Source organism: Pseudochaenichthys georgianus, chromosome 5 (assembly GCF_902827115.2).
Source record: "Pseudochaenichthys georgianus chromosome 5, fPseGeo1.2, whole genome shotgun sequence".
NCBI classification, from domain to species: domain Eukaryota; kingdom Metazoa; phylum Chordata; class Actinopteri; order Perciformes; family Channichthyidae; genus Pseudochaenichthys; species Pseudochaenichthys georgianus.
In genome coordinates this window covers 37,164,069-37,190,509 of record NC_047507.1, presented here as the reverse complement: position 1 = coordinate 37,190,509, position 26,441 = coordinate 37,164,069, and the positions used below count along the sequence as shown (strand labels likewise).

General features: G+C 42.4%; 1 protein-coding gene across 1 annotated transcript in view; it reads left to right on the top strand.

Moving 5' to 3' along the window:
• The first annotated feature begins 2,266 nt into the window (after positions 1-2,266).
• Positions 2,267-26,441, top strand: part of LOC117446089 (gamma-glutamyl hydrolase) — a 59,970-nt gene continuing 35,795 nt past the window's right edge. Inside the window, exons 1-5 of the mRNA XM_034082089.2 lie at positions 2,267-2,642; positions 8,796-8,910; positions 10,773-10,823; positions 11,792-11,876; positions 12,108-12,246. Coding sequence (XP_033937980.1) covers positions 2,531-2,642; positions 8,796-8,910; positions 10,773-10,823; positions 11,792-11,876; positions 12,108-12,246 — 502 coding nt within the window. The 5' untranslated portion in view covers positions 2,267-2,530. The remainder of the gene's footprint in view (positions 2,643-8,795; positions 8,911-10,772; positions 10,824-11,791; positions 11,877-12,107; positions 12,247-26,441) is intronic.

Sequence of the window (26,441 nt, the reverse complement as noted above, 5' to 3'; positions counted from 1 at the left end):
TGTTATGGTTCTATGTTCCTGCCTGTTGGCGTCAGCTGATAGAGGTGTTATGGTTCTATGTTCCTGCATGTTGGCGTCAGCTGATAGAGGTGTTATGGATCTATGTTCCTGCCTGTTGGCGTCAGCTGATAGAGGTGTTATGGTTCTATGTTCCTGCCTGTTGGCGTCAGCTGATAGAGGTGTTATGGTTCTGTGTTCCTGCCTGTTGACGTCAGCTGATAGAGGTGTTATGGATCTATGTTCCTGCCTGTTGGCGTCAGCTGATAGAGGTGTTATAGTTCTATGTTCCTGCCTGTTGGTGGCAGCTGATAGAGGTGTTATGGTTCTATGTTCCTGCCTGTTGGCGTCAGCTGATAGAGGTGTTATGGTTCCCTGTTCCTGCCTGTTGGCGTCAGCTGATAGAGGTGTTATGGTTCTATGTTCCTGCCTGTTGGCGTCAGCTGATAGAGGTGTTATGGTTCTATGTTCCTGCCTGTTGGCGTCAGCTGATAGAGGTGTTATGGTTCTATGTTCCTGCCTGTTGGTGGCAGCTGATAGAGGTGTTATGGTTCCCTGTTCCTGCCTGTTGGCGTCAGCTGATAGAGGTGTTATGGTTCTATGTTCCTGCCTGTTGGCGTCAGCTGATAGAGGTGTTATGGTTCTATGTTCCTGCCTGTTGGCGTCAGCTGATAGAGGTGTTATGGTCCTATGTTCCTGCCTGTTGGCGTCAGCTGATAGAGGTGTTATGGTTCTATGTTCCTGCCTGTTGGTGTCAGCTGATAGAGGTGTTATGGTTCTATGTTCCTGCCTGTTGGCGTCAGCTGATAGAGGTGTTATGGTTCTATGTTCCTGCATGTTGGCGTCAGCTGATAGAGGTGTTATGGTTCTAAGTTCCTGCCTGTTGGCATCAGCTGATAGAGGTGTTATGGTTCTGTGTTCCTGCCTGTTGGATCAGCTGATAGAGGTGTTATGGTTCTATGTTCCTGCCTGTTGGCGTCAGCTGATAGAGGTGTTATGGTTCTATGTTCCTGCCTGTTGGTGTCAGCTGATAGAGGTGTTATGGTTCTATGTTCCTGCCTGTTGGCGTCAGCTGATAGAGGTGTTATGGTTCTATGTTCCTGCCTGTTGGCGTCAGCTGATAGAGGTGTTATGGTTCTATGTTCCTGCCTGTTGGCGTCAGCTGATAGAGGTGTTATGGTTCTATGTTCCTGCCTGTTGTCGTCAGCTGATAGAGGTGTTATGGTTCTATGTTCCTGCCTGTTGGCGTCAGCTGATAGAGGTGTTATGGTTCTATGTTCCTGCCTGTTGGCGTCAGCTGATAGAGGTGTTATGGTTCTATGTTCCTGCCTGTTGGCGTCAGCTGATAGAGGTGTTATGGTTCTATGTTCCTGCCTGTTGGCGTCAGCTGATAGAGGTGTTATGGTTCTATCTTGTTATGCAGCATGTTGATGATGCTCTCTGAACTAGCTAAACACACGGGTCTGGGGTAGAGTTCTTCAGATTTGACGTGGCAACTCTACCGTGCAGTCAGAACCTCTGGCTCTTGGACTTGTGATGTGAATTCTCCGGCCGAAGCTCCAAATAAACCATCAGTGTTTGACATCAAAGCTTTCAGAGTTATAATTCAAATTCAAATGTTGTTCCAGCCTCTAACTTTATGATTTCACAAAGCTCTTCCTTTTATACAATATGCCACTGTAGGTTAAGGTATTATTTGTATTATACGTTTCAAGGGTCATAAAACAAATGACAGGACATATTTTGGACTCAAATGTTAAACAATGCAATGCATTATGGGTCCTAATCGTATTTGCAGTGTATCTTTCAATTCTAATCTTTTACATTTTATTGTGTGTACCTTGTAAGATAAGATATACTCTTGGCATTTTCTGACGTGAAACCACTAAACAATGTCCTGATTAGCTATAGATGTCTATATTAAAGATTAATATGATTGGACAATAGACTTCTGCAGCTGTACACTATTCTACAGATCATGCAGAATTTTTTTTCTACATGTTTTATTAAAATATACTCCACCTGCTTGGACATAGCAAATGCCACATTGGAATTTTAACACTAAAAGTTGGACATTTTATTTTTCTGGGGAGGTAGGACAGTGATTTAGCTTTACATGTTTATTTGCCTTGTCTCACTGATTTATTTATATATCTTTTTCTATTTCTACCTGAGTTGACGGCTGATCTATTTCTATCAGGAGAGAACAGGAAGGGGCGTATCTATCTGACATAGATCTAGAGAGGGGAGTTCCCTAATGAATGACTTGATGCTCGTGTTCTGTTCACTGTTCAGAAGCCTTACGGAGATACAAAGACAGCCAGGGAGGAGAATCAACTTTGATCGTCATTAAGGCAGCACCTTCGCTCGGATTATTATTTAGCAGCCACAATTGTGCGCGTTTTCCTGTAATCGGCCCTGCATTTATTTACATTGAAACATTTGGACCAAAAATCCCCCATCTTTTGGTAAAAACGTATCCTGCACCCTTCATCTCCAGGATCTGTGTTTGTGTTCGTTGCCGGTGTTCTGGATGTGTCGCTCGGCTGCAGCGGTGCTCGCGGTGCTGACCGCTCTGCTGTGCGCGATGCAGCAGTGCGCGGCGGCGAGGCGGAATCAGCCGCTGAACTACCGGCCCATCATCGGTAAGATCCAGACCCAGTTTCTGTGTCAGTCCCTCCGCCTGCAGACACGGGCTGGGGGATTATTATAGCCCTGATGTCGTTTTATTCTGGAATGTTCGAGGAAAGGTGCGTGTGTGTTGGCAGTGCCACATAGAGGGAGAGAGAGAGAGCATGTATCTGCGTGGTACTATCATGTAATCATATTTGTATTGTATGTATGTTTTTTGAGGCAATACTTCATGATAATCTAATCCGTTCTATATAAACGTTAATTACATATTATTGGTTAATATCGCCATTCAATAAAACGTTTTTTTTTTTTTAAATCCGATGCCCTTATTAACTCCTGCGCTCATTCAAGTGTCAACTGTTTATAGTCCCCATATCCTCATATGTATATATTATTTCAGTATACAGTATTTATTATACTTAGAAGGAATTATTTATACATTTTGTCTAATTCTATTTTATATCAGCAGAGGTGAAAAAAGTAGATTGCTTACCCAAGTAAAAGTAGCAATACTACAGTGTCAACATACAAACGTATAAGCATGAATTCATTGATATACTGCTGGGTAACTCTAAATCAGCAAAATAACAACATTTGTAGAATAATGTAGTGGAGTAAAAAGCACCACATTTGCTTACAAAATGTAGTGGCGTAAAGGTAAAAATATAAAATGAAAATATTCACTAAAGTACAAGTACCCACATTTGTTACTTAGATACAGTACTTGAGTAAATGTACTTAGGTACATTTCACCACTATAAGTACTTTTTTCTTATTTGAACAATGTGTCTTTTGTACTATTTTACGTCAAATGTAAAAAATGATTTGTTACTTAGCAGTAATGGATTTATTTGCAACACTTTTAACTAAAGAGGTAACCTACTTGTATCACCTAAACAAGGGGTGGGGATCCTTTTACCTCTCAAGGGCCATTTAAATGTTTTCAACATCCTCCGAGGGCCATACAAATGATTGACCTCTGCTTACAAATACTAAAATCACAGCCCATTCATTTCACCTTTCTTTCATGCTGCGCAAAGAAAAAGCAACCTCTTAATCCAGATATTTTACCATGACTCACGCATGCATGCACGTGCACGGTTGTGGCATGACCACCAAACAGAAAGATATGGACAAGATGTGTGCAAATGTATTTAATTTCCTATCCATATGAACATGATTAAAGTGAGGGGGGGGCCTAACCTCCTCTAGGGGGGTCCGGGAGGCATGCTCCCCAGGAAGATTTTGTTTTAAATATTTAAGTTAAAAGCATCAATCTGGTGCACTTTGAGAGCAACACTAGGAGATCTATGGATACATCTCTCAACACCCATATTAAACAGAACTGTAAGCAGATTTTCATTTTGGATATTTTACAAATCACTCCCCTTTTAAACTGTATTCTTGTTTATTAATAACAACTTTGTTTTACTGTCATAGTATTTTATACCTGTTTACTTTATTCTCTTATTTTGTTATAACTATAATGATCATATAAAGATGTACCTTTACCTCACTGGTTGTAGAAAAAGCTTCTTATATTCGTTAGCATAGCTAGCTAACCAGATGCTAATAACAACAAAGTTATTGACTGTATGATCAGTATGACAGATGAACAGATCACCACTGGGCTTTCAACTAAAGACACAGCCACGCACAAACTGCGGCATGTGTACGGCTCCTTACGGTACGTCCACACAGCAGCTTTTCAAAAATCTTGGAGCTGGGCGTGTCCGACAGCTTGGGGATTTTTTGCGACCAACAACCAATCACATGAATCTCCCGCCCCAGACATACAAAGCAAAAAACCCCGGGGATTTTATGCGAGCAATATATATATATATATATATATATAAACTCCCCAAACAGGCAAAAACCTACCAGTTTCACCCACTGCCTCTGCCACCTCCCTCCATGCCTGGTTCCTCCGGTTTGTATCCCGTTAATAGTTCTGGTCGTAAAGAACCGGGTGATTTGCTACCGTAATTTCTCGTTTGGAATATGAGGAAATGATGGTTCTCCCTGCTTACACACGGTTTGATTGGCTAGCGCTTCTACTGTCAGATTTGCATAAACGTGTTTGATTGGCTGGCGCTTCCAGCTCAGCTTCAAAAGTTGAACATTGCTCAACTTTTGAATCCTGGAGATCCTAGACATCCTAGAAATCTTCGCTTCGCTCCCCCACAATGCAGTTCGGCGAAAAGCGAGGCAAAGTGACGTCATCCCCATTCAAAGTCAATGGGCAGAGAAGCGTTGGAAGCGGTGGAAGATTCTTCTGAAGCTGCTGTGTGGACGTACCGTTATGGGTACTGCAATTTCTGTCCGACGAGACATATACCACGTGATGACACGTTAGGCTCGTGTTGTGTTCAAGGACCCTGACCTTGGCCAGGAAAACAGATACTCGCTTGTTTAATTATTTAGATTTCTTTAATTTTTTTCTTTTTTGCGTGTGTTTATAAATTACCTCGATGGCCATACCAAATGGCCATACGGCCCGGAGGCCGGAGGTTCCCCACCCCTGACCTAAACTGATATCAGCGTAATGAAATCTGTGCAGAGGCTGTTTGTTTAACAGAACATCTACGGAATGTGTCTTTACTGATAAGATATAGAGAACTATTACAGGACACCATGTTGTGGAAAACAAACTTGTTGTTCTCATTGTGGTTAACACTGACAAGTCATGACGCCATGACTAACTGTATGGTCTCTGTTTGAGTCTAAAGGAGGAATTACAAAGACCTGGCAAGGCCTTCGTCATGCCCAGGTTTAGGTGTTACCTCATTCAGGTAGCCCTTTTCAGGTTTGTTCATATGGGAGCCTGTTTGTGCCACAGAAAATAAAAATAATATCCTTTAAGTCATAATTATGACTTACTATTTCATTATTATGACTTACTTATCTCATTATTTTTACCTTTTGTGGGTCATGCCTGGGTGATCTGCTGAATCAGGGATTCAGAGGGAAATTTGATATTTTGAGTTGCAGCGTTTGCGTCGGTACAATCTGCAGATAAAAACGGCTAAACAGTTTCAAGTTGAATGCTGCTTAAAGAGGACGTATTATGCTCATTTTTAGGTTCATATCTGTATGTTGTACCTCTCCTGTGACATGTCTCCATGCTCTAACGTTAATAATAATAATAATTCATTACATTTTTATTAGAGAGCTTTTCCAGGTGCTCAAAGCGCTTTATATTACATATCACACATATTAGACATGGAACATTTATTACTGTGGACAATACCCACAGCTAGGCCTGTCGCGATAATTAATAAATTGACTTATCGTACGATAAATAAAAATGGACTCGATAACTTTTCTGAGCTCGATAAATTGTCGTTTACATGCGTGTTTGTTTACCGGATTTTAGCCCTGTGAGGGGCGGGGCTCACACACAGCCAAGTCAGGAAACTCTGCGTGCAACAGTGTAGCAGCCAAATTAATAATATAGAGATAAGCAAGAGACAACCTGTGACTTACTCGAGGGGAATTTGAAGTTAAATGGAATTGGTTGCAAAACCTAATACCACATCTCCGGTGTGGGAATATTTTGGATTTAAGCCAAATCAACGAGGCGAACCTATGGACTTGAATGAGCCGGGCGGTGTGTCGCATTTGTTTTAAAAAGCTAGCAACAAAAGCTAGCAATACGACTAACCTTAAACTGCATCTGAAACACAACCTACCCATTCCGTTTTCCCAACTGGGAGCAAACACGGCAGCTGGAGATGGAGAGCCCCCACCTTCCCGACAGTTTACAATCAAAGATGCATTTGCCCGACAACGCAAACATGTTGGTGTTTTCCTTGCTCGAAATCTTTGAAATACAGATTTGGATATGGCCTGTTGAGGCATCTGGGTCTTTATATGGAGTTTTGTTTTGCTTGTGAGACAATGTGTGCTCATATTTATTTATATATATAATAATGCATTACATTTTATATACATATATATATATCAGGGCTGTCAGTCGATTCAAATATTTAATCGCGGTTAATCGTAAAAAAAATGTCTGTTCTAAATGTACCTTAGAGGAATATTTTTCAAGTTTTTAATACTCTTATCAACATATGAGTGGACAAATATTCTTTATGCAAATGTTTGTTTATTATCATTGGAACAATGATGAATATTCTCCTGGACAATCAACATCGGCACCTCTGTTGTTTCCCCGACTCAGACTGCAAGGAATCTGGGTGTGACCCTAGATAACAAACTGTCCTTCACTGCAAACATAGCTGCTACAACCCGCTGCTGCAGATACATGCTTTACAACATCAGGAGGATGCGTCCCCAGCTGACCCATAAAGCGACGCAGGTTCTGGTCCAGGCTCTCGTCACCTCACGCCTAGACTACTGCAACTCCCTCCTGGCTGGTCTACCTGCATGTGCCATCCGACCTGCAGCTCATCCAGAATGCAGCGGCTCGTCTGGTCTTCAACCTTCCTAAATTCTCCCACACCACGCCGCTCCTCCGCTCACTTCACTGGCTTCCGGTAACTGCTAGTTAAACCGTACACCCCAGCACGTGCACTCCGCTCTGCATCAACCAAACGGCTCGCTGCCCTGCGAGGGGGACCCAAGTTCCCATCAGCAGAAACACGTGGGTTTGCTATCCTGGCTCCAAAATGGTGGAATGAGCTCCCCATTGACATCAGGACAGCAGAAAGCTTACACACCTTCCGGCGCAGACTGAAAACTCATCTCTCTCGACTCCACTTCGAGCGATAGAACTATTAACAAAGCACTTATATACTAATAAAGGACTGGCTTACCTAAAGCCAGTTGAGTAGCACTTGAAATGTTTTTGCTCTATGAAGCCTGATGTACTTTATGATTCTGTTTTCTTCAAGTTTGTATCTTATTGGTCGAACGCACTTATTGTAAGTCGCTTTGGATAAAAGCGTCAGCTAAATGCAATGTAATGTCAAAGCATGAGACTGAAGTTCCCACCTAGGGTCAAAATAATGCGCTGTGATGTCCAGTCGACACGTTGGATGCGATCCAAATTATCTAACGCAGTCCCTCATCTTCCACAATGTTAATTGTCCTGCAAGCTGTAGCCTCCGCCACCCATTTAGCTATCGCTGTTGAAAGCTTGCTGCTCGTAGACGCCGTGTCCAGGAGTCTCCCCGGCAAACTTTCAAGCGTGGTCTGCCGCAAGCGAGCGGCAGGAGCGGGGCTGTCAGCATCAGCTGTGTGCTTGGCTTGCTGTTTAAAACACCTTTTTTTTGTATCCATATCTCTCGCTAGAATCTCCCACCATCCAACTAACTAACAACAACAACAACAACGTCAAGCCTTTGGGCTCTGAAACTACGGGGCGGGCCGAGGAAAAATACACATGCGTTAATCGCACGTTAAAATAATTAGTGGCGTTAAAAAATGTTGCGTTAACTTGACAGCCCTAATATATATATATATATATATATATATATATATTAATATATATATATATATATATATATATACAGGCCTACCCACAGCAGCAAATTAGGGTGACGTGTCAGGACACAACAGCCTGACGCAGTGGCGGCCGAGGCGGGTTAGAAAAAAAGCGGTATTGTCTTACTTTCATGTTTTATAAATGCCATTGTTATTGTCTTTAAACATATTTGAGGTAGTGATGGTTGTAACCAATGTCCAGTGGTCTCCAATCAGTGCAATACATGTAGCTTGTTCCACTTCCTCTGCTCTCTTTGCCCTTTTACTGCTTTGCATTTCAATGTTAAAATCCACGCTGAAATTACAGGAGGACTTTGGGGTCAAACTTTGTGTGATGTGATTTGTGTACAATTTCTTGACATATTAAGGGGACATGGGGAATTATTTTCAAACTGCCTTTAGTAGGTACATTTTGCTTGTAAAGTTTGTAGTGTTTTATGTTACATGTTAATAATAATGTTTTGTTTAGATATCTTATTCAGGAAAGCAAAAGGAAACACTCAAGGATTGGCAAATCTCACTTAAATTGAACAACAATTGTAGATGATTTCATTTTCAAGAGTGCACCAGTTATTTTTATTAACATTAACTTATATTCTCCTGCTCTTTGTTGTTTTTAATCTTTGTAGTTAGGATTTCTCAGCTATGCATTGTCAACTTTTCTATATCTACATAAAATCATGTGATACGTTTGCGTGTTCTTTCATCCTAAGGTGTGCTGGCTCAGGAAAATATTCCAGATGACCAGTATGCTCATGGCGTCTCTTACATCGCTGCCTCCTATGTCAAATTCCTGGAAGGAGCCGGGGCTAGGGTTGTACCTGTGAGGTAAAACAGTCTCCTATATATGTTTTGTTAAGGAACCTGTAAGAAGTCCTACGGCTAATTTATGCAGTTGTGTATTGACCCACAAACCAGACCTATTATTACCTTTTATTATTTGCACAGATACCTAGGTTACATGATTATGACCTGCTTCACGTGAAACAAGTTGTAATCCCTAAAATGTAAGTCCTGGTTCATTTGGATTGATAGCGATTACCGCGGCAAATGTAATTTAATACTCCAGCAAACATTCTTGTTTTGTAGACGCATAATTGCAGCCAGTCTACTCACATTTCATGCATTCACCTGCATTTCCTGTCGCTGTTTAGCAATACAAGCAACCGCAAGGTTTTTACTGACTCATTCAACTGCATTATGATGTAAACCAGCACCTAATCTTCCCATTGTGTCTGCTTCAATGGGCCGTTTGCTTTGAGAAACAACGAAAAAACGATTTAGGATAGAAAGCTCAGATTGCCAAATAGGTGAGTCCTCAATGAATAAGGAGAAAAGGCTATACATTAAGGTCACATTCACACCAGCCTTGTTAAGTACAGTTGAATGGAGTGTTTAACCCCTTGGTGCGGTTAGTTTGATTTGGTGTGAACGCAGTCTGAGACCTCTGAAGTGAACTAAACAACCGGACACCACCGCTGCGTCTGTAAAGCCGTTGTGTCCTTGGGCAAGACACTTCACAGGTATTTGCTCCTGTGGGTATTGTCCACAGTACATGACCATTACGTGTGTAATGTGTATCTGTAAGGCGCTTTGAGCTCTGGAAAAGCGCTATAATAAATATAAAGAATTATTATTATTAAGTGAACTAAACAACCGGACTCTGGTCTGCCTAAAAGAGGTGGTGTCGAACCGCTTGCTAGTGAACTCTGGGGTGGTTCATCGCTGATGTGAACGCAGTCCCCACCAAAACACAGGAAGCATAGTATTTACGCATCATTTCCTTGAATTTCTATCTAGGCTCTGTGTAACGTACAATAGCCTATAGGGTCATGCTTTCATTCATTCTGAAATCATTCATACATTCGCAGAGATATAAACAACTATCAACATAAGCTAGGCTATATTTGCTTTTGTGACTGCTTACCTCACTGGTCCCCTGTGTACAGCAAAAAGGCCGTGGTGCAATCTCATCAGAACCACATGTTGACGGTTAAACATCCCACAGATAGCCCACAATTTAACTTTATATTTTACTCTTGGCGCTCTAGCAGCTTTGTTTTCTGCCAAGAAAGCCAGCGGTTATCAGGGAAGATTTTGGTGTAATACCAAGACACTATGACTATTAATGCTGTGAGTAAGATGTGAATGGCGTCATTTAAAAGGTAGTCTAGAAAATTACTAAATGAGCATTAATACCCGTTTGCATCTGGTGAGAAACTGTGACAGTGATGTGACTCACAGCAGTTATCAGTCATGCTGCCTGAAGAGTTTTTAAGGGGCGTAGCCTATAGAAGGGGCAGAACTTCATTATACCAGTAGTTACAAATGTGGGTTTCTTTTTTGTAATAACAAAAATTTGATTGAAATATTTAAGACGAAATTACGAATTGGATTGAAATATGAGACAAAACTACCTAAATGTTTTCATAACACTCAATCTTTTCTCTCTTCTTCCCTGTCATACTTGGACTAGTAAAAGGCAATGGTACTAAATATCCTCTAACGTTGATACTACATTCATGGTCTATAATGTTGAAATTATTATTAATAAAAAAGGTACATTTTTCAGTGGTCGCCATACATAAAATGTTGTTTTAATGTGGAGTGGTTAATAATGTATTTGATTGTCTATGATAGTTATTGGGTTTAACAATTCTAAAATGTGTTTTGCCTTTTCTGTTCACCAGAATCAATCGCACAGAAGAAGAATATGCACATATATTTAACGTGATAAATGGGTAAGTTAACATCAACTCTTGTTTTCTCATTTGATTTGATAACCTCTCTATTTAACACACTAACTGGCTTTTGATGCTCTCTAGGTCTAATAACAACTTGTGATAGCATAGCTTGCTAGCTAAAAGATCAACAGGCTAATTGAGCAGATCAAGTCACTTCTGGCCAATACTGAAACTATTCTTAGCTTATTATAAATTAAATGATTGTTGGTGTTGAAATAAGACAATGGCAGAGATGTTGACCTTTTCTGTTGAGACAATTTTTTGCTTTAGGGTCTAATACACCACAGTTGTAGATTGTTAATGTGGTCAGAGTCTCTTAAAGCAGGTTTTAGCATAATATGCTAGCTAGAAGATCAACAGGCTAATAAACATATCAGGAAAGCAATCAAAAGAAGACGTTGGCCAATAATAAACTAGCTTCTTATACATTCAATGATAGTTGGCTGAGGTGGCAATGGCTGAGAGTTTGCCCTATTCTGTGGAGACTATTTTTGCATTAAGGTCTAATACAGCACGTGTCGATTGTTAACGTGGTTAAAGGCTCCAAACCTCAGATTTTAGCTAAAAGATCTACAGGCTGAGCAGGTCACCAAATATGTATACAGACAGAATATGTATGCCCATTACTTGGACTACTGTTAGCTTATAAGATGTGCAATGTTAGTTGGTGTTAAAACAAGGTAACACTTTTCTTTTTTTAAAACAGCTAATTACTAGACTGCAAGCTAAAGCTGTGTATGCCATCTTAATTTTGATGATGACTCGACAATGACTCATTTTTCTGTTCATGGTCTATGGCTTTGACCTGCTTATTTATTCTCTTATTGTTTTATATTAAATGCAAGCTTATACGTTACACTCACATTAAGTCATGTTTCTAAACAGGTAAAAGCTGTGGACATTTAAATCAAGTGCAAGATTTACAAGCCTGGACCCTAATTTTAAACAACAAATTGTCTTCTCAGGTTGTTGCTTCCGGGAGGAGATGTAAATATTCAGACATCACAATACAGTCGAGCAGCTAAGATCTTTTACGACTTGGCTCTAAAGGTAAAATATTTTTGACATTGTAACATTTCGATATTTGTCTAGCTCAAACTGTTTTGGTATGAATTTTGCTATATGTATTAGATTTAGACACTTAAATTATAAGTGACATTTTTATTTTCAATCATGTTGAACTGGTTACTTTCCAGTTTCACTTGATATTTTACCTGAATTACTTGCGATTGAGACACTTTGATTATAGCTCCTCATTCCTCACTCTCTTGTCCTCTGCAGGCCAATGATGCTGGGGACTACTTCCCTATCTGGGGAACCTGTCAGGGCTTCCAGCAGCTGTCTGTCCTCACTGCCAATAAAAACCTGCTGACCATCACTGATACTAAGGCAGTGGCTCTCCCTCTTACTCTCACACCAGGTAGTCTCTCCTTTCACTCTTTCAGCCGGTCTGTGCTCTTTTTGTTCACTCTTCTTCTGCAGCAACTCTTCTTGTCACTCTTCTCAGATGAGTTGTCTCAGCATCCTTTACTTTCATTTTTTAGGTTTTTACACGTGCATTGAATAACCTCTTAAGCCCTGAGCCTGTTTTTCAGGTTTCAGGCTCGAAAATGCCACTAACACAACAAAGAATATATCTTCACTTCTAAAAGGGGTAAATTAATAATCTTTTCTCTCAAAGCAAGGTTACATCTGTGAGTTGGATGTAGATGTGTCAGAATCAATATAGATGTTTTTATTTTAAAGTAAATTCAGATGGAACATAGTAAAAACATGTAAATTCTAATGTCCGCCTAAAAATAAAACATTACTTATAGTGAAAACCACCCTTGAATGATGGGTTAGTAGACTATATGCTTTGGGAATCCAAACTATAACATATAATAAGTAGCCTGTATCAAGATTGATGCAAAACAAGTGATATTTGACCTTTTTAGAGAGGTTTAGAAAAATAAAGTCCAGACGGACTCACCTCTGGGTAATTTGGGAACCATCAGTTTCATTTGACCTTTTTCACTGTAAAAATCATTTTATTACTTTGAATTATCACTACAGGTATTCATTCCATCCACATACAACTGTTGTGAAAAAATAAAAAACATACTCCGTTATCTGCTGTCCGCTCTGTGCTCCGTGCGCTCTGGGTCCTGCAATTCCTGCTTCCTTACGTAGTAAACACTGCATAGAGTCTGCTCCGTAATGTGCTCACGCTGGCTGGCATTCTTTATACTTTACGCAGGACCATATCTCTGGAACCCATTGGTCGATTTGGGTGATTTACACCTTTTTCTTAACCATTACATCCAATAGAATCGATCGGCAGTTCCATGTCCAAATCCACGTAAACATTACCATTGCGGACGTAATAGAGAAGCAAACGAAGCATATCTGAAAGTACAAGCCTGGACGGCAAAACTTTATACCCAGTATATTGCCATAAATATGATGATGGATTATCAGCAGTGTTGGGTGTAAGTACTCTAACGCATTACTTTTTAAATTCAGTAACTCAGTTACCGTTACTATATGGTGCGTTACTGCGTTAGTTTTTTTATATAGTCAACAGCCAGGTGAACAGAGATGAGAACTGTACAGTACTTGAGTAAATGTACTTAAATACTTCCTGTGTCACATGCGGAGACGGGCTGTGGGCGTGTTTGTGTTGTTTACTAACAAGACTATCATGGCGGCGGCGGAGCTCAAGTCTAGTTTCTCCACCTGGAGATATTCTCACTATTTCACTTTTGTCGAGCACAAAGAAAATAACGTTTTAGTTAAATGTAAGTTGTGTCCTGGCGGGTCAAAGAGCCTATCTACTGCCCAAACCAGTCATTCAAATCTCTTAAAACATCTGCAGAAACAACATGCTGGGACGAAGCTAGTAGCTAAGACCACAGAGACTCAGCCGACGCCACTCCACCTGCACCTAAGCAACAGCGGCTGGATTTTAACCAAGGGACTGCTAGCCAGGGGAAAGTCAATAAAGCCATTGCACGGTATGTTGTAGAACACATGCAGGCTGTTGCTACAGTGGAGTCACCCGCTTTCAGGGAGCTAGTTAGCATGATAGCATGTCCGGGCGGCACACGACATATGAAACGGAAAACTTTTTCCAACTACCTGGAGAAAGAATATACAAAAATGTAAAGCCAGTTAATATCGATGCTATCCAGATTGCATATAATGCATGTCAAGTTGATCAACAGATTGTATTATTCTCCAATGCAATAACAGTACTGAAATGAAGGCTATAAGGGTATTAATATAATGGGAGCCCTTTTTTTAAGTAACTAAAACGTTACTTTTCACAGTAACGCATTACTTTTTGGTGTAAGTAATCAGTAAAGTAACTGAGTTACTTTTGAAATGAAGTAACTAGTAATGGTAACTAGTTACTGGTTTTCAGTAACTAGCACAACACTGATTATCAGTAAAAAAAATCTACGTGACACAAAGACATTGGATTAACCTTGAGCGGCGTTTTTATTCCGTTGAACACAACTTTTGATCACAAATCAAAAAAGGTAAGACGTAATTATTGTAATATTTTTGAAACCGGATGTTGTTTACTTTCTCTTTTCTGGCTCATAGCTCCGAATTCGGGGTCGTACAGTGATGACGGAATCTGTGGAGTCTCAGCTTTAATCGGATATCTTGTTTGTGCAGTTACGATAAGTAATAAGGGCATTTCTACCGTGAGTGCTGTGCAAAAGTCCGTTAGCATTAGTTAGCATTTTTTCGCTCCATGCTAATTCAAAGGCTTGGTATTACTCTTGTGTTTCTTTTAGCTAAAAATGGTTCATATTGTCAGTTAGCGGAGTTTCTTCCCGTTAAAAGGGTATGGAACATTAATAGTTTCATAAATTGATTGGATTGGAGGACTGGTCTGGCCTAATGGACAGTCTAATGAAATCCAAGATGGCGGCGCGCTCAGTCGCTGCGGCTCACAGCTCTCTGTTTTGGTTGTGCACTGTTTGTTTTTTGTTAATGTGCGTGAACACCCTAGAACAGGCGAATTACATATACAGTCGTATGGACTTATTTGACATAGGGATGAGTTGTCGCTCTGACATCACAGCCGATTTCCACCGGACTAACAACATCCCGGAGGACATAGCGAGACCGCTCGGGTCTCCCTGGATTGTTTTCGGTCCTGTGAAGCAACGCAGGCGCCGGAGGGAGAGGAAGCAGAAGCGAGGTTGCCGTGCAGGCCTGCTTGCTAGGCTAAGGAAGCGGCCGCACCGACCACCACTACCAAGCCTCTTCCTCGCAAATGCCAGGTCCATCGTCCACAAAATTGACGAATTGGAGGTACTACTAGCTGCTAACACGAACGTACGCGACTGCTGTGTGATGATCATCACAGAATCCTGGCTACACCCGCGGATTCCGGACGCAGCAGTGCAGCTACCAGGCCGCTCTACCCACCGCTACGACAGGAACAGCGCTTCCGGTAAGAGCCGAGGGGGTGGTCTGTGTGTTTACATCCACAATGACTGGTGCATGGACAGCAGGGTTACACATACACATTGCTCTCCCGACCTGGAAGTAATGTCTATCATGTGCAGACCCTTTTACCTGCCCAGAGAGCTGACGGTGGTGATAATTAACATTGTTTATATCCCACCTGATGCTAACGCCAGCATTGCACTTGACCACCTCCAGAGCTTAATAAATAAACAACAGAGGTCCCATCCGGACGGAGTTCATATTGTTGCTGGAGACTTCAATCATGCATGTCTAAAAAATGTGCTTCCCAAATTTGTACAATATGTACGATGTACCACCAGAGGAAAGAACACACTGGACCGGGTGTATTCTAACCTGAAGCATGCTTACAGAGCGGTCCCACTCCCCCATTTAGGACTATCTGACCACCTCTCACTGCTTCTCATCCCAGCTTACACCCCCCTCAGAAGTAACACCAAGCCGGTGGTCAAATACATCAGAACCTGGCCCGAGGGGGCACTCTCACAACTGCAAGACTGCTTCGAACACACAGCATGGGACATATTTGAACAGACAGACTTGGAGGAACACACAGAGGCTGTCTTATCCTACATCAAGTTCTGCACAGACACTGTAACTGTGGAAAAACGCATTCGGGTCTACCCTAACCAAAAACCATGGATGACAAGAGCAGTGCCGTCTCTCCTGAGTTCCCGTGACACAGCCTTCACGTCGGGGGATGCAGCCCAGTACAGCTTGGCAAGGGCGAATCTGAGGAGAGGCATCAAGGCTGCAAAGGAGGACTACAAGGGAAAAGTGGAGGAGAATCTCGCTCATAACAACACACGGTGTGTTTGGCAGGGCCTTCAACAGCTAACCAACTACAAGGGCAAAACATCTGGCACTACTAGAGCTGACGCCCACCTTGCAGAGGAACTAAATCACTTCTTTGCCCGCTTTGAGGCTAGCAGACCCCCCCACTTTTCTATTCTGCCTCTGTCCCTGCAAACTACCAGCTCCATACCACCTCTCACTCTCAAAGAACATCAGGTGAAGCAGACGCTGAAGTCTGTGAATCCTGGAAAAGCCGCAGGACCCGATGGAGTACTCGGAAAAGTACTCAAAGCTTGTGCTGACCAGCTTTCAGGGGTCCTGACCAGGATATTCAACCTGTCCCTGTCACAAGCTTGCATTCCATCCTGTCTGAAGACGGCTACCATAATTCCTGTCCCCAAAAAGACACCAGTCAGAGAGCTCAACGACTACAGGCCCATAGCCCTAACATCGGCGGTGATGAAATGTTTCGAAAGACTAATAGCCGACTACATCAAAGCCAGCCTCCCACCCTCCCTCGACCCTCATCAGTTCGCCTATAGAGCCAACAGATCCACGGATGATGCCATCGCCACGGTCCTTCACACAGCTGTGAGCCACCTAGAAGGCCCAGGCAACTATATAAGGATGCTGTTTGTCGATTTTAGCTCAGCTTTTAACACCATCATACCTGACATACTAGTGGAAAAACTGTCAAGCCTAGGTTTCCCTTCCATCTTATACGCTTGGATTTATAATTTCCTTACAGACCGTCCTCAGACAGTGAAAATAGGCCCTTTTTGCTCCTCCACCCGCACCCTCAGCACTGGCTCCCCGCAGGGCTGCGTGCTGAGCCCTCTACTCTACACTCTCTACACACACGACTGCTCTCCCATTCACCCCTCTAACTCCATTATCAAATGTGCAGATGACACCACTGTGGGGAGACGACGAGTCGGCATACAGAGACGAGATCCTGAAGCTGTCTGAGTGGTGTTCATCAAATAATCTGTTTCTGAACACAAGCAAAACGAAATAAATCATCATAGACTTCAGAAAGCACCGACCAGAACCCGCCCCCCTTCACCTCAATGGAGAGAGAGTGGAGAGGGTCTCCTCCTTTAAGTTCCTGGGGGTTCACATCTCGGAGAGCCTCAGCTGGACAGCACACACCACTGCAGCAGTTACGAAGGCCCAGCAGCGACTACACTTCCTGAGGGTGCTTCGGAGAAACCGACTGAACAAGAAGCTGCTGGTGTCCTTCTACCGGGCGACCATCGAGAGCGTGCTGTCATACTCCATCTCGGGGTGGTATGCAGGATGCTCAGCTGCGGACAAGAAAGCCCTGCAGAGAGTGATCAGGATGGCAGAGAAAACCATCGGCTGCCCCCTGCCCTCTCTGGAACACATCTCCACCTCCCGCTGCCTCAGCAGAGCTAACAAAATCATTAGGGACAGCTCTCACCCAGGTCACAGACTGTTCTCTCTCCTGCCTTCTGGGAGGAGATACAGGAGCTTCAAGTCACGGACAAACAGACTCAAAAACAGTTTCTACCCCTGGGCCGTCAGGCTGCTCAACCACCACACATAATAATAACTGTAACCATTCTCACACATACACACACTTTTAATGCACTTTATATACTATTTTTTTTATGTCAATATTTGTAACTATTTATTCCCCCGTATGATTGTATGTCCTATTGCTGTGTTTTTTGGTGTTATGTATTTGTTTGTATATTTTTTGCACACCGGGACAGAGTTGCACTCTGCATCTCGTTATACCTTGTGTATAGTGACAATAAAAGGCTTTAACTTTAACTTAAATGTTAAGAAGCCCTGAGACATAGTCTCGTAAAAAAACGGTGGTAGGGGTCCACTGGGGGGACCCTCGGGCTCAAGAGGATAATAGACAATGCCTTATTAACACTAGAACCACCAATGGGTACATTTTACCCGCAGCTGTTTTTTGATTGTATGTAACTTTTTTTCAATAAAATATTCAAGTCTCCCAGTCCGTGACTTTTCCTGAAAGTGTGTTATGTAGCACCCTCTGTTGTTAAAAATGGTCAATATGAAGTCAGATTGAAAAAATGGCCATTTATACCTATATACCCCAGCGGTAGTAATATTTACCTCATATAAAATGCAGTGTACACATGACGTGCAGTGCTTGAATTGAACCGGCAAAATGCGTATTTTGTATGTATTGTGAATGCAACGCTGCGCAAATGTGGGTCTGACTCTGCCTCACAGAGGGTGACTGGCTGTCTACATGATGTGGCCAGCCGACATGGCCACTTTCATACAGATCATACTAATGCCCTCGATTGGTCTCTGTGTCATTCAAGGAGGGTGTGTGTTAGTGTATGTGTGGCGCGAGCGAGCGAGAAAGCGCGCTCACCGGTTACGTGTATTGTTGTTGTTAGCATCTGGTGCTAGCTAGCTGCGCTAACGGATATAAGGAGCTGTTTAAACAACAAGGTGGAGGGATAGTCCTCTGCTGTCAGACTGAGAGGCTGATAACTACAGCTCAGGTGAGGTAAAGGACTCTGAGTGTTTAGATAGTTAACTTAGTCTAAGTTATCTCAGTGGGTCTCAAACGGTTCAGTCACCATTTATGTAAACACATATTTCCATTTGAGGGGGTAGTGATTAGTAAAATATGCATGAATAATACAAATATAATGTTAACTAGGTGAAAAAAGGTAAGATAAACTTGTTGAGAGCTAAAACTAGTCTTTGCTGCTGCCTCAAAGAGGAGCAGGGGGAGAGGAGGGAGACTGGAGAGGCTGATTCAGGAGCACAGACACACTCACAACTATAAATGAACCAAAAACAAATAAATAAACAAGTTTCAATGTTTTTTCATATTGGATATGGTATGTTTGTTTGTAGCCTTTATTTAACCAGGTGAAAGCCCCTTGAGATCGAAAGATCTCTTTTTCAAGGGTGACCTGCAGAGTTATTGGTTATGGCCATGTACTTATGATTATTTAAATGTATACAGTTCTGTTTCATATGGGTGTAGTCTCTTTAGGTCTCCCTTGAAAAAGAGATCAATGATCTCAATGGGATTTATCTGTATAAATAAAGGTTTGAAATGAAATGAAATTAATTTCCCCCTCAAAATACACCAGATTGATGCATTTAAGTCCAACATTTAAAACAAAATCTTACCGGGGGAGCAAGCCCCCGGACCCCCCTATAGGATTTGAGGTCCACCCCCACTTACAATATGTTCACATGGATAGGTTCCTAAATAGATTTGCAAATTTTTTTAAATAGTAACCCATCTCCATATGTTTATTTTTGGGTAGTAGATTTAAACTAGAGGGCTTTCACTATGGGCAGCAACGCTGTAAATATTGACAAATAAATCCAGGAAAATGGCACAAAAAACTGGTAGTGGCCTGGCTGGGTGTATAATTCCCGGCCTGATTTATTGTCCCAGTCCCGCCCTGATTGACGCATGAGAACAAATGTGCCCAGCGTACCTATGACGCGCCGCAGCGTTAGACTAGAGCAGAAAAGACATCACATAACGTTAGCATTTCGAAAATGTTAGCGTGGCTTAATAATAGTGTGAAAAGACAGCGGTTGTCGCCGGACAAGGATTCTCTCTCTCCTTTCCTGCTGAAAGATGCTGAGTGTACTCAGGGACTAGGAGTCATTTAACCAGCGCAGAGATGTGATAGGTGGGTCGCGAATGGACGTGATGAACGGGAGATTCTTTTTTTTTTATTTAAAAAAAAAAATGTTTTGGACCTCAGGCCGGAATCGAACCTGGGTCCTCGCGGGCGGTAGTGGATTATTACAACCGGAGATTCGCAACGGTGGTGGACTTTCACAGCACCGCTGCACCGGACCTGCCGGAGCCGCCAGAGCCTCGCAACGGCGGGTGTTTGCGGCGGAGGATGGGGTACCGGCACAGCGGCGCTGTGAAAGTCCACTGCCCACTTATGCCAGAGCCAGCGGCCCGCCAGCGGCAGCGGCCCACCAACGGCAGCAGCCCAACGGGAAAAGTCCAGAATCTCCTGATGGCCAATCCGAGCCTGCTCACACACACAACTGAAACCAAAGTCATTTGCAGACATATGTAAAAATATCTCATACACACATGTGAAACGCTCTCACACACAGACACAACAGCGTTGCAGTCGGGAAGAAAAGCAATGTGGAGCGGCACCTCACCGCTTCATAAGGAGTTTAACCGTGACACTTTTCGAAATCCTGTTTGTGTCCCCCCATTTTACAAATAGGCCTATGTTTATTATTATCTTTTAACGCAAGCCATCATCGCCACGGAGGAGCACACAGCCTCTGTGAGTGAGCGAGACACAGAGACAGAGACAGAGAGAGAGAGAGAGAAAACACACCTTTATCTATTTAATATAGCCTAGTTGTACAAAATAAAGTAAGAAATCATTCCAATGTGTACTATAGGACAGTAAACAGTTTAAAAGGGGAGTGATTAGTAAAATATGCATAAATAAAAAGAAAGAATGCTAACTAGGTAACATAAGATAAGAATACACAAGTTTAAATGATTTGTTATTGGTTGTGATCATATTCTAAAGATGTTTGGATTATTGAAACGTATACAGCTCCCTTTCATAGAGTGTTGAGAGATGTATCCATACATTCATGGATGCACCAGATTGATGCATTTAACTTCAACATTTAAAAAAAATCATACATTTTCTTTTCACTGAAAACGGGTCCCACAGACCCAAACAGCACACAAAGGTTAAAGGTAAGCATATAATAATGTTAAAATGTGCTAAATATATACTAAAAGAGGAGTAAAAGTAGCTCACAACTTGTTTAATTTTTTTGAAAGTAGCTCTCATCCTAAAAAAGGTCAGAGACCCCTGTTATAGAACGATACATTTGACCATTTTAAGCTTGGCCTACCATTGTATTGGAGCGGCGAGGAACAGGTGTTGCTTGAAAAGGCCCACCTGTTCAAAGTGGGGAATGCCAGAAAAAGTTTGAGAACCACTGCCCTAGGGTGTCAGGTCCACTCCCTACTTATAAAAATAGCACTTTACCACTGCACCCCCTCTAATCTCAGATGCACCCTGAGTCTTTCTAAAATATACAGTAAAGAGACAAACCCACCAGCATTATAGGATATGACTTTGAGCCAAATACTTGTTTTTGGGCTGTATAAATAAATTGACTTGAAACAGTTGCTAATTTAGAGTACTGGCACCTTTTTTATTCCAATTCAAGTACTGATGACGTGTTGCTATAGCAACGCCTTTGTCTACTGCGGTTCCTTTATAGATAGATAGAGAGATAGTTATAGTTAGTGTAACATCTTGGAGAATACAAGATCTTGGATGACTGAGCTCACGTTGAGGACGTACTGCATGTGTGCAGGTTACGTGCCAGTTGAACAAAGATGGACACTCGGAATGAGAGAAGTAGTCCGCGTCGTCCGTTTATGTAGACAATTATATGTCCATAGAACAGAACATTACAGATAGATCGATAGTTATAGATAGAGAGATTTGTACCTTCTACAAAACACAAGTCTAACACCAAGCGTTTAAATCAGCACTGGTAGCGATATGTTATACTTCATGCTATCTGCACAAACTATATCATATGAAAAGCTGAGAGTCCAGAGATTATATTGGTATAAATGTCATCCCTGTGCAATCAAAACTCACTGTTCTATATGATAAATAAAAGAACATTGTACCTTGAAAATCAATAGCGGGTAAATTGTAACCATTGGCGGTTTTAGGTATACACAGCGACCTCTGGCGGTTCAAGTGTTAAGAGGATTTTTGGCTGGAGGTACAGAGATCATATGCATACGGTCATTTGTATATGCTTCCATGTGCACAGTAATGTCACTCTGCTGTGATCATAACTGTTTAATCTGCAGCAACACTGAACATTCCCAGTAAAATGCCTCTATACCCAACAGAGAAATATATTTTGCCTAGCCAGGGAAAAGCATGTTCTGGGTTTTGCATAAATGTAAAATGTATCAAAAGCTTTGGTGGATAGCAGGATTCACAAGGACACTTGCTGTATAGTTTCATATTGTTCATGTGTAGCTATACATGGAAATGTGTGTATTATTATCAGTCTTAAGCTTAAAAAAAGCACATGACTTTACAACAGTTCATCACAATATTGTAATATTATTTTTAAATGCATTATTTCATGCAACAAGATGTTACATACTGGGATTTTAAGAATAACTTCTCTTTTCAATCAATCAATGTTTATTTATATAGCCCAATATCACAAATGTTACATTTGTCTCAGTGGACTTCACAGTTTTTACAGAATATCAGTATGACAATACGACACCCTCTGTCCTTAGACCCTCACATCGTACAAGGAAAAACTTTCGTAGAAAACCCACAGTTTAAAGGGAAAAATGGGAGAAACCTCAGGGAGAGCAACAGAGGAGGGATCCCTCTCCCAGGACGGACAGACGTGCAATAGATGCCGTGTGTAAATCGAAGAGATAATACATTTGCAACATAGGTAGTCCAAATGTTTGGAAATGCATGTGTGTATAATAGGAAGATGAATCCACAAGAATATCCATCCAGGACCTATGATCCAGGGCTCGCGATCCAGGACACAGGACCGCAGTAACCGGATCATCCATGACTCCGGATCCCGGCGTATATAGACACCAAAAAGAAAGACATTTGGGGAAGCTGGGTTAATCGGAACATGAGAGTACACGGGTATAGACAGAAAGAAGGAAGAAGTAAGATGTCCCCCGACAAACTAAGCCTATATCAGCAAAACTAGGGGCTGAATCTAATCAGCCCTAACTATAAGCTTTATCAGAAAGGAAGGTCTTAAGCGCTCTCTTAAAAACGGATAGGGTGTCTGCCGCCCGAACACAAACTGGAAGCTGATTCCACAAATGTGGAGCTTGATAAGAAAAGGCTCTGGCTCCCATTGTACTTTAATGGTGCGTTTCCACTGCAGGCCTCGCTCAGCCTCGCTCGGTTTGGTTAGGCCTTATTAGGCCCGGCTCACTTTAATGCTGCGCTTCCATTACAGTTTAGGAACTGGGGTAGTTACTATAGTAACGCAGTATAGGCGGAGCCGTTACGTCATCTTCAATGAGAGCCCCAGAAAAAGAACACAGCCGTTAGCTGGAGCTCACAGCTCCTCATATCTGTTCAGAAACTAGACAAAAGTTAAACAAGTACAAACCACAGACTGCCTGTGTCATGGCGAATACAGTCGCTGGTTTATTTATGTCTGTATAGGCCGTTGTTGTGAGTGTGGATGGTCGGAGCATATATAACGTTAGCTTAGCCAAGCTCCGTTTAGAAAACACGCATTTTAAAAAGGGTTTTTTGCCTGCCGTCTGTCTGCAGACTTGTCAAAGCATTAATTCATGGTGTTTACTAACCGGTATCAGTATGTTGTTACTTCAGCATCATTTTGAAACGTGTATTACAATTAAATCACGGTCAAATATGTTAATCTTGTTGTAGTTGTAGCCCCCTTGCCAGCGATTCTCTCTCTAGTTTAGCATACTCAGCCCGACTCAGCCAGGTTGTTCCTGGACCTAGAACCACGATTTAGGCGGGCCAGAAAAAAGGTGAAAAAGTAGCCCCGGGCCAAAACTAGACCAAGTGGAAACTGTTGGAGTCTACCGGACCAGGTCCGTCCTCCGCGCAGATCGTTTGGATATGGCCAGAGCGGGGTCGCCGTCCGGATCCGCCGATGACCTTTCTTAGTTCTGAGGGGAAAGGAATTGTGTCCTTCGACACTATTCTCTGTTAGCTGTACAAAAACTAGACTTTGCACTCCAATGGATTGTTTCTTCAAATAAGCACTTTATTACACAGTTCAACAAAGATACATCAATCTGATACTATACCACAAAGCGCTTTGGACTCCTTCTTGAGTTCTCACCGTGACAGGCTCGTCAGTGTAAGATCCCAGTTGAAGAGAGCCCCGAATCCTGAATATATCTTGTTCTTTATAGTATTTGCTGTGAAGCCCCCACCTTTGGTGCTCTCTCTTACTGTAATCTGCCTTTTCTGCCCAGCAACACCCAGATTTAGGCCAGGGCCCTTCTCTCTCTTCCTAATTTCGATGTGTCCATTATTACCTGCTTTATCTGGTTTTCTCTCACAAGACAGTTGCGCCTTTTGAAGCGCTCACAAGACAGTTGCGCCTTTTGAAGGTCAGGGCCACACATACTCGTAACATGGTGTTCTAGTTCTTGAAGATAACAGGATGTAGCCGGCCAACTGCTGAGGCACCTCAGCAGTAAACTTTAACACATTACTTTTTCACTCAGACAGCTCAATGTTTTTAGCGTTTCCTTTACAGGATTTACTATATCTTATATTGTTACTTTTGCCTTATCTTTATCCTTCAATCCCCCATTCTAATGATTGGGGCAACATAGCATTATTAGTAGACATAGCCCATTGATTTTCAAATGTTTTACTCATGTAACTGCTCCAACCTGTGCCCGTCCTTTTCGGGTTGCTTTTTCTTATGGCTCTAAGGTTGAACATGGTATGGTCCGCCGTTGGGTACCCAGAACTTTAAACTTTCTTTTTCAGAGCCTCAGCAGCCAGAACACACAATTTTATCACATACAGGTTGGAGGAAGGTTATACATTACATTTTATTTTAATTCGTTTTAAGCAGTATAAGTGTCCATTTCCCATCGTCCATCCGATGGTGCGCTAGGTGGAGTGGGGAAGGAGTCTTCCCCAGCTAGGTCTTCCTCATTATCTTCCCCTTTTGCGTCTACTAGGGCCATTTGTTGAGTTGGTGTGGGTGACGTTATTGCGGCGCCGATCAGTCTCTCAACCAGGGGTCTTAAACAGGGAATGCAACAGCATCCGCACAGAGTGAGGATGGCTGCAAACACCGCTATGGATACTAAGGTCGAGGTCACCAATCCTTTATAGTTACCGAAAACCGACATCCATCTGTCCCACCTGCTCTCATCAATCCCAGACATTTCCTTCATTTTGTTGTTAAGGGTTTTCAGCCCGTGTAAAGCTGCTTGTAGAGACCCGTCAGCCGCGGTGTTGTTGGGGATGAAAGTTCAACATTGGTCCCCGAACATGAAACAAACCCCACCCTTCTCGGCTAACAACATATCAAGGGCCATTCGGTTCTGATAGGCCATGAGTGATGTGGCTTTCAATTGCTCACTAACTGCCTTGAGTCCGGCATGTGTGAGGTTTCCTAGGCGTTGGACATTATAATGAATGTAATTGATGCGGTCTGAGTTTTTATTGATGACACACCAGGGGCAGATGACGGATGTGAAGCCGTCCGCTACTTGATCGGCTATTTTGTAGTCACTTGGTACGCCCCGTGGTACCCCTATTGCGTCTATGTACGTTGGATCTGGGTCAATCATGGCTTCGCGTTTGACTCTGTTCGTAGTATGATAGGGGTATTGTTCTGCCAGGTTTGTTATGTCCCCTACTTTTAATTCGTAGGTTTTCACTGGTAGAAGCAAAGTGACCAGTGCACATAGACCACTGGCATTACATGGGACGCGATCGTGGAGTTGGTTGCCCCCGCAGTGGAACCATATGTCTGCTCGGATTACACCACGTCCAGAGAATTGGGGGCTTGGCGATGTCTTGGGCCATAGATAAAAGGATGCGCAAGGGGGTTCACCTTTCTTGGGTTGGGGTACCCCCGTTAAGTCTAACTGTACTATGAGGCCAGATGAGGATTTTGCTAGATGTACTCTTTGCCTTACTTTTTTCGCTGTTCCTGTTGACGATGAACTCCAATCCACCCCTGTCTCTCCCACCAAGTCGGTCCACGCTCGACCATAGCTATATCTTTCATTGGGATCGCCTTTTCCGAACCAAAAGTCTAGCGTCATGTACCATTGGTATTTGTTTCCCCACGACCCTCCTTTTTGGTTGCGTTCGTTTGACAAACTGGTGTACGGGATGAGGGTAGTGGTGCTTGAATCCGAGGGTAGGCAAAGTGTCAGCGAGATGTGTCTTAATGCATCTTTCTGGTTACATTGGGTGAAATTTGCCGTATCTACTGTGCCGGCCACATTGCGGACGTGTCTAGTTAGGCTGTTTTTTGGAGGAGAAAAGGTATCTTGTGTAGTTTCATTTTGTGGGGAATTTGGATTATTACTTTGGTCAATGATTTGCCTCCCCCTTTCACCCACTATGATAATGATTATTCCAACAATGATGAAAAAACAAAGTGTTAAGGTCAAGCAATAGAGGTGTTGGTTAGGTCCTGAGTTCTTCTTCATCTTCGTTTTTCTTGTAAAAGTTCTTTGGTGTATCAGTGTAGGTGAGTTTCTCTTGTGTGGTGTGTGTATGTGATGCGTGTGGTGTA